The 15647-nt window shown below is 37.5% G+C and overlaps 1 protein-coding gene across 2 annotated transcripts in view; it reads left to right on the forward strand.

The window, feature by feature from the left end:
- The window catches only part of ZNF654 (zinc finger protein 654), a 78109-nt gene that overhangs the window by 22972 nt on the left and 39490 nt on the right, over positions 1 to 15647 (forward strand). For both annotated transcript variants that reach the window (XM_066347633.1, XM_066347632.1), the window contains exon 2: positions 7747 to 7892. In XM_066347633.1, coding sequence (XP_066203730.1) covers positions 7747 to 7892 — 146 coding nt within the window. The remainder of the gene's footprint in view (positions 1 to 7746; positions 7893 to 15647) is intronic.

The following is a 15647-nucleotide window of genomic DNA, read 5'->3' on the forward strand; positions in this document are numbered from 1 at the left end:
GCAGAGAACGCAAGGAAGTATTTATTGTAGTTTAGAGCCTTCTGACAGTGATATTCCTGCTATGCTTGGTAGCTTTGACTAGTTAATCATGAAGATTACTTTTAATATTAAGATGATATGGAATAAAGATTTGGAGGTGCTTACTCCATTTTCCATTTTGTAAAAAGTTTAGTCATATTACATTTACAGAACCTATTAAAGACCTTAATGTTATAGAACTAGTAAGGAGTAACGAGCTGAACTAATAGTATGCTTTTTTTAGTCCCCAAAAGAACTAGGTTTTAGGTTGCTTATTACTAAAGATTATGCCCTTTGCAAATTTCATACAACTTTAATTTACTAGCATATACTTCTGAACCATTGCTAATTTTTTTTAACATGACTTTAATTTTAGAAAAAGTCAAGTAACAAGTGACTCTCCGTTTTTTGAACAGAGCTTTTCTTTATCATCTTGACTCTCATTAGAAACTTGTGGGGTGAAAAAAGAATCCCCAGCTCTATGCTCAGGCATGAAGTGTTTTATTTATATTGCTGTATCTAGGGTATGCTTCATTGTCAATGAGTGCTGAACTAAATAGGTGAAATGCAGCGGTAATTTTTAAATAGAATTTATTTGGGAGTGGCCTGTCTGCTGGCCAAAAGTGAGTAAAATTTGTTGTACTTACTCATACTTTGAGACAAATAACTAAATAGTTCAGAATGATGTGATGAAGTCGTCATCATAGTAAGTTTAACCTTGCCATTTTCTTGAAACAAAATATACTGGTAATAATAGCTCTTGTTTGTTATGTGCCAGGAATTACCCAAGTGTTTAATATATTTCTTACTTAGTTCTTCCAATAGTTCTATGATTCAAGAGATGTTAAATTCATTTTACAGGAAACCTAGACTGAGAAGTATAACTTAGTTAATATAACACAACTATTAATTGACAAAGCCAGGGTTGTTTGATTCCAAAACCTATACTCTTTCCACAGTGCGGCCAACCTACCTGCTTTATTTTTCCATCTGACAAAGAGCAAGGTTAAATCTTCATGTGTAGTCAGGAAACAAAGTAGGGAAAGTAAATATAGAATTGTACTTATATTATAAAATAACCTTCAGAAAATAAATAACATTGAAATTTGAGGTAAAAAGTTAGAACAAAATAGTTTTATTTTTAAATAACACTTAAAAATTTGAGCTTAATAGAAAACAGTAGTTATCATGAACAGGAAAATAACATTGAGGTAGTATTTACTAAATGATATACCGTATTAGAAATTTACCGATTTTGCCTCCCTGGTGACGGTGCAATGGGTAGACCACTGGCTATCCACAGTGGCATGCTGAGGTCACAGGCTTGAAAACCTGAGGTCGCTGGTTTGAGTGTGGGCTCACTGGGCTTAAATGCAGGTTCACCAACTTGAGTTGGGATCATCAGCATGATCCCATGGCTGCTGTCTTGAGCCTTAAGGTTGTTGGCCTGAGCCCAAAGGTCACTGGCTCAGTTGGAGGCCCTGGTCAAGGCACATATGAGAAGCAATCAATGAACAATTAAAAAGTGCTGCTACTATGACGTTATGCTTCTCATCTCTCTCCCTTCCCCCCACCCTCTCTCTCTCACACACACTAAAAAAAAAAGGGTTTACCAGTTTTTCCACTAAATGCTTTTTCTATTCCAGGATGTTATTTCTGATCTAACATTGAACTTAGCTTTTATTCCTCCTTAGTCTCTTCTAGTCTATAACAGTTCTTCAGTTTTTCCTTGTTTTTCATGATCTTGATAAACTAATCAGTCTTCCCTTAGAACAGTGGTCCCCAACCTTTTTTGGGCCACGGACCGGTTTAAGATCAGAAAATATTTTCGGCCCTGGCCAGTTGGCTCAGCGGTAGAACATCGGCTTGGCGTGCGGGGGACCCGGGTTCGATTCCCAGCCAGGGCACATAGGAGAAGCACCCATTTGCTTCTCCACCTCCCCACCCTCCTTCCTCTCTGTCTCTCTCTTCCCCTCCCGCAGCCAAGGCTCCATTGGAGCAAAGATGGCCCGGGCGCTGGGGATGGCTCCTTGGCCTCTGCCCCAGGCGCTAGAGTGGCTCTGGTCGCGGCAGAGCAACGCCCCGGAGGGGCAGAGCATTGCCCCCTGGTGGGCAGAGCTTCGCCCCTGGTGGGCGTGCCGGGTGGATCCCGGTTGGGTGCATGCGGGAGTCTGTCTGACTGTCTCTCCCTGTTTCCAGCTTCAGAAAAATAAAAAAAAAAAAAAAAAAAGAAAATATTTTCACGGACTGGCCTTTTGGGTGGGACGGATAAATGTATCACGTAACCGAGACAAGCATCAAGAGTGAGTCTTAGATGGATGTAACAGAGGGAATCTGTTCATTTTTAAAAAATAAAACATCATTCAGACTTAAATATAAATAAAATGGAAATAATGTAAGTTATTTATTCTTTCTCTGCAGACCGGTACCAAATGGCCCACGGACCAGTACCGGTCCGCGGCCCGGGGGTTGGGGACCACTGCCTTAGACTATTGTTCTGTTTGAGGCCTGACCTATAGTGGCACAGTGGATAAAGTATCAGCCTGGAATGCTGAGGTCGCTGGTTCGAATCCCTGAGCTTGCCCAGTCAAGGCACATACAGGAAGCAACTACTATGAATAGATGCTTCCCACTCTTCCCCCTTCCTTCTCACTCTTCCTCCCTCCCTCTCTCTCCCTCCCCCCTCACTACCCCCCAACCCCCCTCCAAAAAATCAATAAATAAAATCTAAAAAATATATTTTAAAAAGAATATCATTCAGTTTGAATTTGTCTAATGATTTCTCATGTTTGGAATGAGTTTATGCATTTTGGCAAAAGTACCACAAAAATGCCATTGTGTCTTGTTATATCATATCAAGAAATTTATGATAATATGTTTTATTACGTCCTGTCATATTTACCTTGGTAACCTTAGTTAAATTTGTGTCTATGGGGTTTCTCTACTTCTAAAGCTAAGCTAGTATATTTCTCTTTGTAGTGGATAAATGTTTTACGGGAGATACTTTGAGACTACAAATTCTGCATCTCCTCAAACTTTCCCCCACTAATAGTAGTGTTGATCCATGGATTTTGTCTGCATTGTTGTATATTTGTCTAATGGTGATTACCTATTTCTTTTCTTCCACGTTTATTTATTGGGGTTCTACTGTGAGGAAGAGCTGTCTCATGTCTGGCATTTATTTATTTATTTGATTATTTGTATTAGTATGGACTCATGGATATTTATCTGGTTCCGTGGATTAAAGTCCAGTATTACCATCCTTTATTTTATTGCTCAAATTGTTCCATCTTTAGCAATTAGGAGCCCATTCAGGATAGCCCCATGTGTATTTAAATCCCCCCCCTCTCTTTTAGCATTTCATTACTTTTTGGCACCACAAAATGTTCCAGTCTCATCTTGTATTTCTCCTGCTCTAGCCCTGCTGTAGGAGGTCTTTAGGAGCCCAGCCTCCTTGCTCTTGAGTAGCCCAAGTTTCTTTTTTTCTTTTTTTGAGTACAGTGTTTAGTAACCAAGATTTAGGCCCTAAGTATGCATAATATTACTGAATGTTACTGGAATGTCATTGCTCCTAGGCCCTCTCAGTAGACAGAACATGGAAATATATATATATATTTTTATATATATGATAGATACATTACAAATGAATAATCAGACTGAAAGGGGTAGGGAAAAACTCAGTGTTCATTATAATGTTTATTTTAGGAAAATTAACAAATTTACTCAATAGGCAGATTGTATTAATCTTTGTTCAACAGATTAATACAGGCCTGTGTACCAGCCATTTTTTGACTTTCTTATAATGGAAGGAAATAGTAATGTGTGTCCTCTGGTTTCTTTAATCAGGTTTAGAAAGTGGATGGATTCACTATACAAACAAGCAATGAAATTAAGAATGAACAGTTTGCCTGACTAGGCGGTGGCACAGTGGATAGAGTGTCGGACTGGGATGCAGAAGGACCCAGATTCGAGACCCCAAGGTCACCAGCTTGAGTGCGGGCTCATCTGGTTTGAGCAAAGGCTCACCAGCTTGGACCCAAGGTCACTGGATCAAGCAAGGGGTTACTTGGTCTGCTGAAGGCCCGCGGTCAAGGCATGTATGAGAAAGCAATCAATGAACAACTAAGGCGTCGCCATACGCAACGAAAAACTAATGATTGATGCTTCTCATCTCTTCGTTCCTGTCTGTCTGTCCCTGTCTATCCCTCTCTCTGACTCTCTCTGTCTCTGTAAAAAAAATAAATAAATAAAAAAGAATGAACAGTTTGACACTTGGGAACTGTGAGGTGTGAAACATTGAAAGTTGATGAGAATGGGAGACTTCAGGGAGGAAACTGACAGGGTTGTGAATGGCCAACTAATAGAAATAAAGTCATGCTTGATACTGTGTTAATGATCTAATCGATCATTACCTAGATAAAAATCAAGAGGGGTGTTTGCTCAGTGACAAATTTGTGTTCGGTAATCTTTATTGTTATGTTAGAAAAAAGAGAGATCAATAAAGAAACATTTTGGGGTGGGGTTCTTATATTTGCTACATTTGTATTATTTTTACATACTTGTATATTAGTCAGCTCCAGTTGCCATAAGAAAATACCACAGATTTGGCGGCTTGAGCGACAGAAGGTAATTTTGTCTCGAATCTAGTGGCTGGAAGTTTGAGATGAGAGTGTCAGTCGGGTTGTAGAGAAGACTCTCCCTGGCTTAGAGAGGGCTGCCTTGCCTCAGGGCAGACATGTGGGGAGACAGAGAGACCCCTTTTCCTCTTCTTATAAGGCCACAGTTCTATCTGATTAGGACCCTTTCGTTATGACATCATTTAACCTTAGTTACCTCCTAAAAGCCCTATCTCCAAATATAGTTTAAGACTTCAATACATGAATTTTAGGGAGACACAATTCATACTATTTTGAATGATGTATTTTAATGTTCTTAAATAGTGAATGTATAAATAATTTGAACTGAATAGGTTTACCTTAAGACTGTTTTACAGTTTTGACACAGAATGAATCTGCTCTTTCTCACAATAATTTGTCTTGGTAAATAATATGGCAGCGTGTAGTATATGCTGTATCCTGATAGAGCAAGGTATGTACTTCTGTAAACAGGAGTGCTGAGAAGGTGCTGTAGGACCTTTGGAATCTTCAGCCTCGTTCTTTGGCAGGAGCTCTGCTCTTCCCTTCAACTCCCCTCATGTCATGGTTACTTCTGTTGGCTTTGGCTCGAACTTCTTTTAGCAGTACTCATATAGTTTCTATAATTTATAGTAAATTGCAGTACAGTAATGTTTGTTATGCCCTTCAAAAGAGGAAAATAAAAGTTTCTACCAGTGTCAAATGGACTGCTGATCCTGACCCTCTGTTTCTTAGACCATTTCTCAGAGGGTTTAAAATTGTAGTAATAGTTGATTTTAGAAGTCTAAGTAAGTATTATTTCTTTGCAGCAATGTTAGCATTATTCTGGCTATTAGGCTAGGACTATTTCTTATTAGAATACAAAAGAAAAAGAAAAATGGAAGATGTGTTGTTTGCTGCATTATGGCCAGCATATTATAATGTCATGGTATCAGTTCTCATTAGCTGAATGCTTAATGCTAGCGCTTATAGTGCAGGAGAAAAAATTCAAGGTAAAAGGGCAATATAATGTATATAGTATTACATATTTTAAGAAAAATATGTAAAAGAGAAATGGTGTTACAGTGTTATGTTAATAGTATCAGCCATGTCATTAAACAGTGTAAGAAGATATGTAAATTTCAGCCAGTTTTATGCCTCTTCAAGGGTTTTGTGGCAAACATTGAAAGTGTTGGTGCCAAGGACTTTTATTGTATTAGATTTGGGGACTATCAGTTGACTTTTTTTCATGGGACAAAAATGGTGCTAAGGTGGCCAAAAAGAGGCAGTAAAGCTGGTCAAACCCTGTAGCGAAGAGGAAATTTGGAGCTAGGAAACCACTCTTTATCTAACATTCTTTTTCAGCCTGTGGAGGTTTAGAAAAGTCTGCCCTACTTGGGGTCGTCATAGTTAGTAGGAGTTTTTACTTTCCAACTAGTAAGGACTACAAGATCTGGAAGGGGGTACAGGTTCACAGAGGTAATACCCTCTAGCTATTTTTCATCCATACATGGTCCTGGAAACATTGGAGACATGTGCTTACTACCTGATATTGCGGCTTGTAATTGTCAAAGAACAGTGAAGGGTCTGAGAGTTTATCTAAGCTTGCACCGACTCAGGAGTGCTGGCAGAAGACAGGAATCTCGGGGGGAGATATAAGTGACTTCACTCCTCACGGTACAGCAAGCAGCCTGAGCTTTGTGTCTGTGATGTTTCTACTCGCCCCGCAAGTCATACAAAGGTGTTGTGAGTAGCTTAGGTGGATCCTGCATTCAAAATAGGTTTCCATCACAGCGCAGGGAACCCTAGTCTTTTATAGTGGTCTGCAAGCAGATCTGCCTGCCCTTTGCGCCAGAAGGAGATGACATCATGAAGATTCAGGACAGTAAACAGGCTCATTGGTCTGGAGGGAGCTGTCATCTCTATTTTTCAAGGTCATTTTCTATAAAATATATTTGAAAAGATAAAGGCTGACAGTCTTTTTGAAAAATTATATGTCTCCCAAAAGGAAGTGATTAGGATGAAAAGTCCTTGAGCTCTGGGTGTTCTCTCCTTTTTACTCTGCATTAGTTTTACCAGCCTTTAAATCAGAGCTGGGAAACTTTCTGTAAAGGGGTAGACATTAAATATTTTAGGCTTTGTGAGCCATGTAATTTTGATAACTATTCAACTTGGCTGTTTATCAGGAAAGCAGCTATAGGTAATACATAAATGAATGAAGCTGGATATGTTTTAATAAAACTGTGTGGACATTGAAACTTGAATTCATGTGATTTTCACATATCACAAACATGTTTTTTAACCATTTAAAAATATCACATCCATTTTAAGCAGTGGGTTGTACAAAAACAGGTTGCAGGCCAAATTTGGCTTATAGGCCATGGTTTGCCAACCCATTTTATGTGGTAAATTTTTTAAATATTTATATAATACATTGTTTTAATACGGCAGTCTTGCATGATATAATTGTATATAGGTTTATAGATATATACTAGATATAAATCAATATTTTATAGTAATTGATGGTTCTAAAATGTTTTGTCATAAATTATCCCAACTTATCTTCAGAGTAAACATGAAAGATAAGCATTAGTATCTTCATTTTATGGGAAGAAAAGTAATAAACAGAAAAGTAAATGACCTACCCATTGATGGAGCCCAAACTGATTATATTATAGGCTCTTTTCTCCTCATATATATAGTACAGTTTCAACTTTCATAGAGCATCATGCCACTACATTTGTACTACTCATTTGTTGTCAGAAGGCTTAGAGTGCCGTCTTACAAATAAAGATAATAATACTGCATACTCATTGCTACTTTTTGTTATTACTATATTTTGCTGTCTAGCTATGTAATATTAATTGGTATTTTGACACAGCTAGAAAGTTTGGTAAAGATTTGGCAACTGAATAATACAGCCAGTTATGATATATTTCCTTTCCACATTTTCAAAGATAATTTTATTTTTAGATGAAATCTAAAAAAGTCCCTTTCCCCATCATTTATGTTCATGCTTACCTAATTTATCTCGTAAGTTTTATTCAGATTTTCCAGATGGGATCGTGGCGAGCATGTCTGTAATAATGTGCCGTGTGGATTGCCCCCCTGGCAGGTGGTGGAAGACTACGCTGGGCGCTGGCAGGTCCCTCTGCCACAGCTGCAGGTTCTGCAGACCGCACTTTGCTGCTTCACGTCGGCCAGCGCGTCATTCCCAGATGAATGTGAGCACGTCCAGTATGTTCTGAGTAGCCTTGCTTTGTAAGTACTCTTTACTACTTATAATGGTGTATTTGAAAATTGGTTTTTGATTATTTCTTTGAGAAAGGCACCTTTCCTAAAGTCTTCCCTCAAAAAGAAATTTCCATTTCTTCATTTAAGTATTTACATTTAATTTTGAACATTTAGCCACAAGTTTACTTTTACTTTTGGTTGTAAAAGGAATCGTTCTATAGAGTCTTATGGTCACTACCAGCACTTTCCTTTCCTTTTGAATTCCCCAGATTGCATTGCCAGACTGTAATGGTAAGTCCCAAACTGCAGCCAGTAAGGCCACCACAGTTAGCAGAGGGACCTTAAATAGGCTAGAAAGAGGTTAGGAAACGCCTGGTTTTTAAAAATACTTGTACTGTAGAGGACTTTGAGTTAGAGATCACAGACTCAGGACTTGTGGTTATCCTTTTACCCTCCTAGATCCTACTACAATTTATAGTAAAGAAGTAAAAGAGAGAGATACAGTGAAGAGAAAAGAGGGAAGAGTCATCAGTGAATGAAAGATTTAAACAATTTTCTGAGGGACAGAAAACAGATAGATGAGTAGTTGGTCCTTCAAACATGGCAGAGCAATTACAACTTAATTTCCTTTTTGTGCCTCAGATTGCAACCACATCACAATGGGTTTTGAAATCAGTTATCAACATTACAAAACACAGTAGAATATATGGGTACATCATATAGAATAAGTATTTTTTTGTGAAATGTACTATTGTATTTATATATATTTATTTTTATGTAGTTATGTGCTACATAATGCCGTTTTGGTCAATGACAGCCTGCATGTATCACGGAAGTCCCAGAGGCTTATAATGGAGCTGAAAATTTCCCATTGCTTAGTGGTATAGCCATCCTGATGTCTTAGTGCAAAGGCTGTAAAAATCACCAGGGCTGTGGTTTTCACTAATAGAAAGGGAGGTTCATGGTGCATTATCTGCTTACAAGCAAATCTACGAGGTAAAAAGAAACCAAACAAATGATCACGGATGTATTTCTGAAAACAGTGAGACCTCAGGAAGAGACTCAGGCAGGTCCTTCAGAAGAGGCGTTGCTATCACAGGAGAATACAGCTCATGTGTGTTACTGCCCTGGAGACCTTCCCGTGAGACAAGATGTGGGTTGGCTAATGTGTATGTTTGTATCTTAGTTTTTAACAAAAAGAGTATAAACAGTAAAAATTTAAAAATAGAAAATAAAACGTATAGAATAAGAATATAAAGAAAGAAATTGCTGCCCTGGCGGGATAGCTCCATTGGTTGGAGCATTGGCTTGAACACAGAGGTTGCCGATTTGATCCCTGTTCAGGACACATACAGGAACAGATTGATGTTCCTGTCTCTCTCTTTCTCCCCCCCCCCCCCGGCTGAAATCAATATATTAAAATAAAAAAGATTCTTTTTAAAAAAAAATTACTTTTGTACTACTGCACAACATTTGTTTGTGTTTCTGCCAGTATTTTTCAGCGGCTGGTTCATGGACCAGTCTGCCGGAAATTTCTTGCCGGTCCGCGGAAGTTAACCACCCTGACGTTGTATGAAGACTATAGACACAATGATCTTAGTTGAATTTGCTCTTGCTCACGCTGACTTTTGCCTTAGCAGTCCCTGAAATAATTTTCTGATTTTCACCAGTCCCCAAGTGTAAAAAGGTTGAAAACCACTGTTTTAAGCAAAGTATTATTAAAAGAATTAAAAAGTTTAAAAAAATTTAAGTTTATATAGGAAAGTAAAAATGTTATAGTAAACTAAGGTTAATTTAGTAACAAAAAAAACCCCCATTTATTTTATAATAGTAGAGTAGCCTAAATATATACTATTTATAAAGTCTACGATAATGTACGGTAGTGTCCTAGGCCTTCACACTCACCACTCACTCACTCACCCACCCACACAACTTCCAGCGCTACATGCTCTGTTCACAGTAAGTGAGCTATACAGGTGCTGCCTTTTTTAAAGTCCTTTTTACTGGACCTTTCCTATTTTTAGATACGTGTAGATACACAGATACTTCTTATTTGCCTACAGTCTTCACTACAGTAGCGTGCTGTATAGGCTATAGCCTAAGAGCAATAGGCTATACTATATAGCCTAGGGGTGCAATAGGCTCATACCATCTAATAGTTACACAGTGACAAAACAGCCTGTTGACACATTTCTTAGAACGTGTTCCTGTTGTTAAGCAACTTATCACTTATTTCTTAAACATTTTTTTAAAACTGCCAGTAGCAATGAAAATTATCCCTTTGCTTTATAAGATAGGAGGAAGTCATCTGCCCTTCCTCCCTACCCACAGCATCCGAGAAAGGTGTAGAATTTGAACAGAAAAGGTATGAAATAGAGAGTAGGGAATGAAATACTTTGGGAGGGTGTAGATACAGGCATTAATTGCACACCGGCCAATCACCAAGCTTTAGGCCCAAGGCTAGGGTGGAAAAATGGTATTGCTACTTTTTTTTTTTTTACATTCTAGCTCTTTGAGACAGCTAGCTGGGTACTTAATTATCCTAAAAAACAAAACAAAACACCTCACCAGTCACCAAACTGTAGACATGGTTAGAGGACCCCCAATTCATTTACTTATGACCTTATTCTTAAACAATAATGAATATTCAGGAATCATCAGACACATGGGGAATACTTTCAACATGAAAAAATACAATGAAAACGAGCAAACAAAATTTTGTAAGAAAATGTTAATATTTAAAACAGAAAAAAAATTAAAAGAATTATAAAATCTGTAATTAGTGTTTTCAGAGAGAGTGGAAAAGATATATACACACATATATATATATAGTATTAAAACATTAACAGCATGTTGTATAAAAGGAATTTCAAAATACTAGAAATGAGTTTGTGGAAACTAAAAAGTTCTGTAGGAAGGTTGGAAAGTCAAGTTGACAATCTAAGGTAGAATGTAAATCAAAACCAAAGAGAAGGAATGTGTCAGAAAAGAAATGGTGTTGGCTTCATGTAGGAAGTTCATGATTTAGCTAGACAGAAAAGAGAAACTTAGATAAAATATATAGGAGGAAATTTTCAAAGATATAATAAAAGAATTTCCCAGAATTCAAAGTCATGAACTTCTAGGCTGAAAAAAACCCAGCAAGTGTTCAACAGAATGAATATGAAAGATATTCATCTAATATATCATTATCTGGCATCAGAGTATCAAAAATGAAAAACAGATTTGAACACCTAAAGAGGAAAAACTGGGTCACTTATAAAGGAACAAATATCAGATTGATTTCAGTCTTTTATGAAATTTATTTATTTATTTTTTTAATTTATTGCTTATTTAATTATTGAGAGAGAGGGAGAGAAATGGCAACACTGATCTGTTACCCTTGACTGGGGATGGAACTGGCAACCTCTGCCCTTCGGGGCGTAGCTCTGACCAACTGAGCTATCCTGCCAGGGAAGATGTTATCAGTCTTATACAACCAAAAGTTTGTGGTAGAATATAACTAGTAAGTATATGTAAGGAGTTGGGGGGAAATTACTTTCATTGTATAATTTTATACTCATTCTAACTGGTAAATGTAAAAGTAGCAAGAATGTTTCCAGGCATGTAAGTATCTAGAAGATTGACTCAATAGAGTACATGTTCATTATGCTTTAAAGGTTTATTTGTATATATTTAAAATTTTAGTAGGGAACTAACTATGTGAGGTGATGGATATGTTAATCACCTTGATTGTGGTGATATTTAAAGTCCAAGCGTGACAAAATTAAATTTATTCTGACATTAAAAAACATTTTTATGTTACATTTTTTGTTATGCTTTTTAGAATTCGTAGAAAAGAGGGGTTAAAAAATTTTAAAAATGACAAAAAAGTTACGTTTTTATATATATAGAGATACATTTTTAGTAAGATTTTGTAAATTTGGCAGGTCCCAGCACGAATGTGTTAAGTGTTTTCATTCTTGTGTTTATGAGAAACATGAGCCTGATGTGTCCTAGCGATTTCTTCAATGTTTGGGCATAAATTTAAAAGGCAAGCTCTCATTTCCTCGTCAATACATTGAAGAATTCCTCTCTTTTTACTCTTAATTGTGTTGAGGGTAGAAAATCCTAATTCACATAAATAGGATGTTGAAAACTAGTAAAATATTCAAAGCTTTTTAAGATATTGCCACATACTCTTCTTCTATAGAAATCTAAAAGGCTTTAAGAAACAATTCCTTATGTTTAATCATCAATCCAAAACCCCCACCATACATATCATGTTAACTTTACACCAAACAAAGGATAGAAGAAACTTGCCTCCAGTCTTTCCAGGGGAACATGGGGGGGGGGGGCAGTGTGAATAATCCAGCACCACAGCTTAACAGCCTTTGCAACCTAATCAGGCAAGTGATGTGGGGGGTTGGGCAGACTGTCAGTTTACAGCCAATTCCCCACATCTCTGTCCCCAACAGGCACAAATTTCTCTGGAATACCATAGGGCACACCTGGAAATCTCCTAGGGCACACCGGTGTGCCCTGGTGCACACTTTGAGAACCACTGGACTAAACCATGAAAAAGCAAAGACTAGAACTAGTTTTCTCCATCTTTCTCTTTGGGTTTCATTCTGTTTGGGCTGCTGACAATTCTGAGATTGTTTAATTTATTAACCAAGGGAGAAGAAACCCCACTCCCACCTCTAACCCCCAAAATATGTGGTTGACTCAGGCTCAGCCAAGGTTGTGTGTGCCCACTGCTTGAACCTAATCACTGTGTTGAGGAGAGTGTGGTTAAAATTTTTGTCTCGGCTTGATGACAAGTCCACCAATGGCGAGGGGAAAGGAGTATACTCCATGGGCAGCCCCACCAGAACCATGAAATGGTGGAGGGATAGTCAGTTTCCATAAGTAGTGAGTGAGATAGTATAAAAGAGAACTAGGTAACTATGAGGAATATTTTTATATGTTTATTTTGAAAACTACTAAAACAGTTTCAGTTATTTTCTACTAATTTCTGAGGAAAATAAAATAAATATTGATATAAATACATTATTTATAAGGAAAAAGTATTCTTCTTTTAGTGACTATGTAGATTTTCTCCCCTTCCATATAATCTTTGTTAACTTTAGTATTGTAATGTGAAAGTGCTTTTAAGGATTATAAAAGTACTTTTAAAGAAAATTAAGTCAACGGCCCTGTCGGCTTGGCTCAGTGATAAAGCACCGGCCCAGTGTGTGGAAGTCCCAGGTTCTATTCCTGGTCAGGGTACACAGGAGAAGCAACCATCTCCTTCTCTACCCTTCCCTTCCCCTTCTTTCTCCCTCTCCCCCCTCCTCCACTTTCCATAGCCATGGCTCCACTGGTTTGAGCAAACTGGCCCAGGCACTAAGGATGGCTCCATGGCCTTGCCTCAGGTGCTAAAATAGCTTGGTTGCCAAGCAATGAAGCAGTGGTGCCAGATGGGCAGAGCATTGCCTGGTAGGGGGCTTGCCTGGTGGATCCCAGTTGGGGGCACATGTGGGAGTTGGTCTCTCTGTCTCCTGCCTCTCACTTAATAAAAGAAAAAAGAAAGAAGAAAGAGAGAGAGAGAGAGAGAGAGAGAAAGAAAGAAAATAATCAAGTTGTTTGTTGACTTCTGTATTATTGTTTGCTCGACTTTTTGCTATATCTCATTAAAAGAATAATGAATTAAGCAGAAGCAAATCATATCTAACATGACAGTGCTAGACAAAAGAAAGTAAATTATCTTACTGGTTTGTCAAGTAGTAATGTTTTTTTAAAGAAAAGTTTCTGCATTATTTAAAGTTACTTTAGTAGAAAAGTTCATTGTATTTTTAATACCAGAAGAAAAATGGGGAAATAGCAACATGGTGGTATTAAAAGTAACTCTGTAGGCCCTGGCCGGTTGGCTCAGTGGTAGAGCGTCGGCCTGGCGTGCAGAAGTCCCGGGTTCGATTCCCGGCCAGGGCACACAGGAGAAGCGCCCATCTGCTTCTCCACCCCTCCCCCTCTCCTTCCTCTCTCTCTCTCTCTCTCTCTCTCTCTCTTCCCCTCTCATAGCAAGGCTCCATTGGAGCAAAGATGGCCCAGGCGCTGGGGATGGCTCCTTGGCCTCTGCCCCAGGCACTAGAGTGGCTCTGGTCGTAACAGAGCGACCCCCCCGGAGGGGCAGAGCATCGCCCCCTGGTGGGCGTACCGGGTGGATCCCGGTCGGGCGCATGCGGGAGTCTGTCTGACTGTCTCTCCCCGTTTCCAGCTTCAGAAAAATACAAAAAAAAAAAAAGTAACTCTGTAATTCTATTTTATTTAAATAAATATGTAAGCCAGAAAATCCTTCTAACAATTATTCCATAGTCATTCCTTTATTCTGTATATCTCTGTATTTGGTTTTAGGAATAAAATAGAAAATAAAGTAGTTAAGTCCTTGTTCTCAAAGACTTGACAGAGCTAAAAGATATTAAACAGTCACATTATTCTGTAATTATAGCCATGAAAGAATTACAGGTTACAGTGAGGAAATATAACAAGGGACCTGACTTGGTCTGGGAAGTCAGAGAAAATTTGCTAGGGGGCTCACACTTGAGCTGAGCTCTGAAGGAATGATTGTGATAACTTAGATGAAGGAGCAGTAGAGCCTCCCAGGGATGGCAAACAGTGTTCAAAGTGCCTAGATGGGATGTTAGAGTATTAGTATATTTAATTATAATTCATATCAGTTTGTAGAATTCTTGTTTATAATATATATCATGTATTTTTAATTTTTAAATCACTTGAGATATAAATATTATAATTAAGTTAAAGGATTAAATTAATATTTACACTATTCTGTACATAAGTATATCTATATAATATCTATAAATAAAATAGTTAAACATGTTACTATATTCTCTGGTAGAAGTATTGTCTTTGTTAGTAGATTTCATGATATTATGTAGAAATCCTAAATACTCCACCAGAATACTGTTAGATAATAGACTAATTCAGTAAAGTTTCAGGATACAAAATTAATGTATAAATATTCTTTGCATTTCAATATGCTAATAACTGTCAGGAATTAAGAAAACAATTGTATTCACAATTTCATCCAAAAGAATAAAATACCTGGTAATAAATTTCACCAATGAGATGAAAGACCTATAAACTGAAAACTATAAGATACTGATGAAAGAAACTCGAAAGAAAATAAATAAAAACATGTTCATAAATTTGAAGATTATTAGAATGTCCATGTTACCTAAAGCAAACTACAGATTTGATGCAATCTCTATAATAAATCCAATGGCATTTTCCACAATATTAGAAAAAACCACAAAAGATCCTGAATAACCAAGCTAGTACTGAGAAAGAAGAAAAAAGCTAGAGGAATCACTTTTCCTGATTTCAAACTATATTACACAACCAACTAAACAGTATGGCATTGGCATAAAGGTCAGACAGACACATAGATAACAGAATAGAGAGCCCGGAAATAAACCCATCATATGTAGTCAAGTAAAACACAACAAAGGAGGCAAGAATATACAGTGGGAATGGATAGTTTTTTCAGTAAATGGTGTTGGAAAAACTGGACAGCCATATTTAAAAGCATGAAACTGAACCACTAATTACACTTTACACAGAAATCAAATCAAAGTGGATTAAAGGCTTGAACATAAAACCTGAAACCATAAGACTCCTAGAATAAAACGTAGACAGTAAGCTCCTTCACATCAATGTTGGGGATTTTTTTTTTCATTTGACATTGTAGGCAACGGCAACAAATGCAAAAGTAAACAAGTTAGATTACATCAAATTAAAAAA

Source organism: Saccopteryx leptura, chromosome 8, assembly GCF_036850995.1.
Source record: "Saccopteryx leptura isolate mSacLep1 chromosome 8, mSacLep1_pri_phased_curated, whole genome shotgun sequence".
NCBI classification, from domain to species: Eukaryota; Metazoa; Chordata; class Mammalia; order Chiroptera; family Emballonuridae; genus Saccopteryx; species Saccopteryx leptura.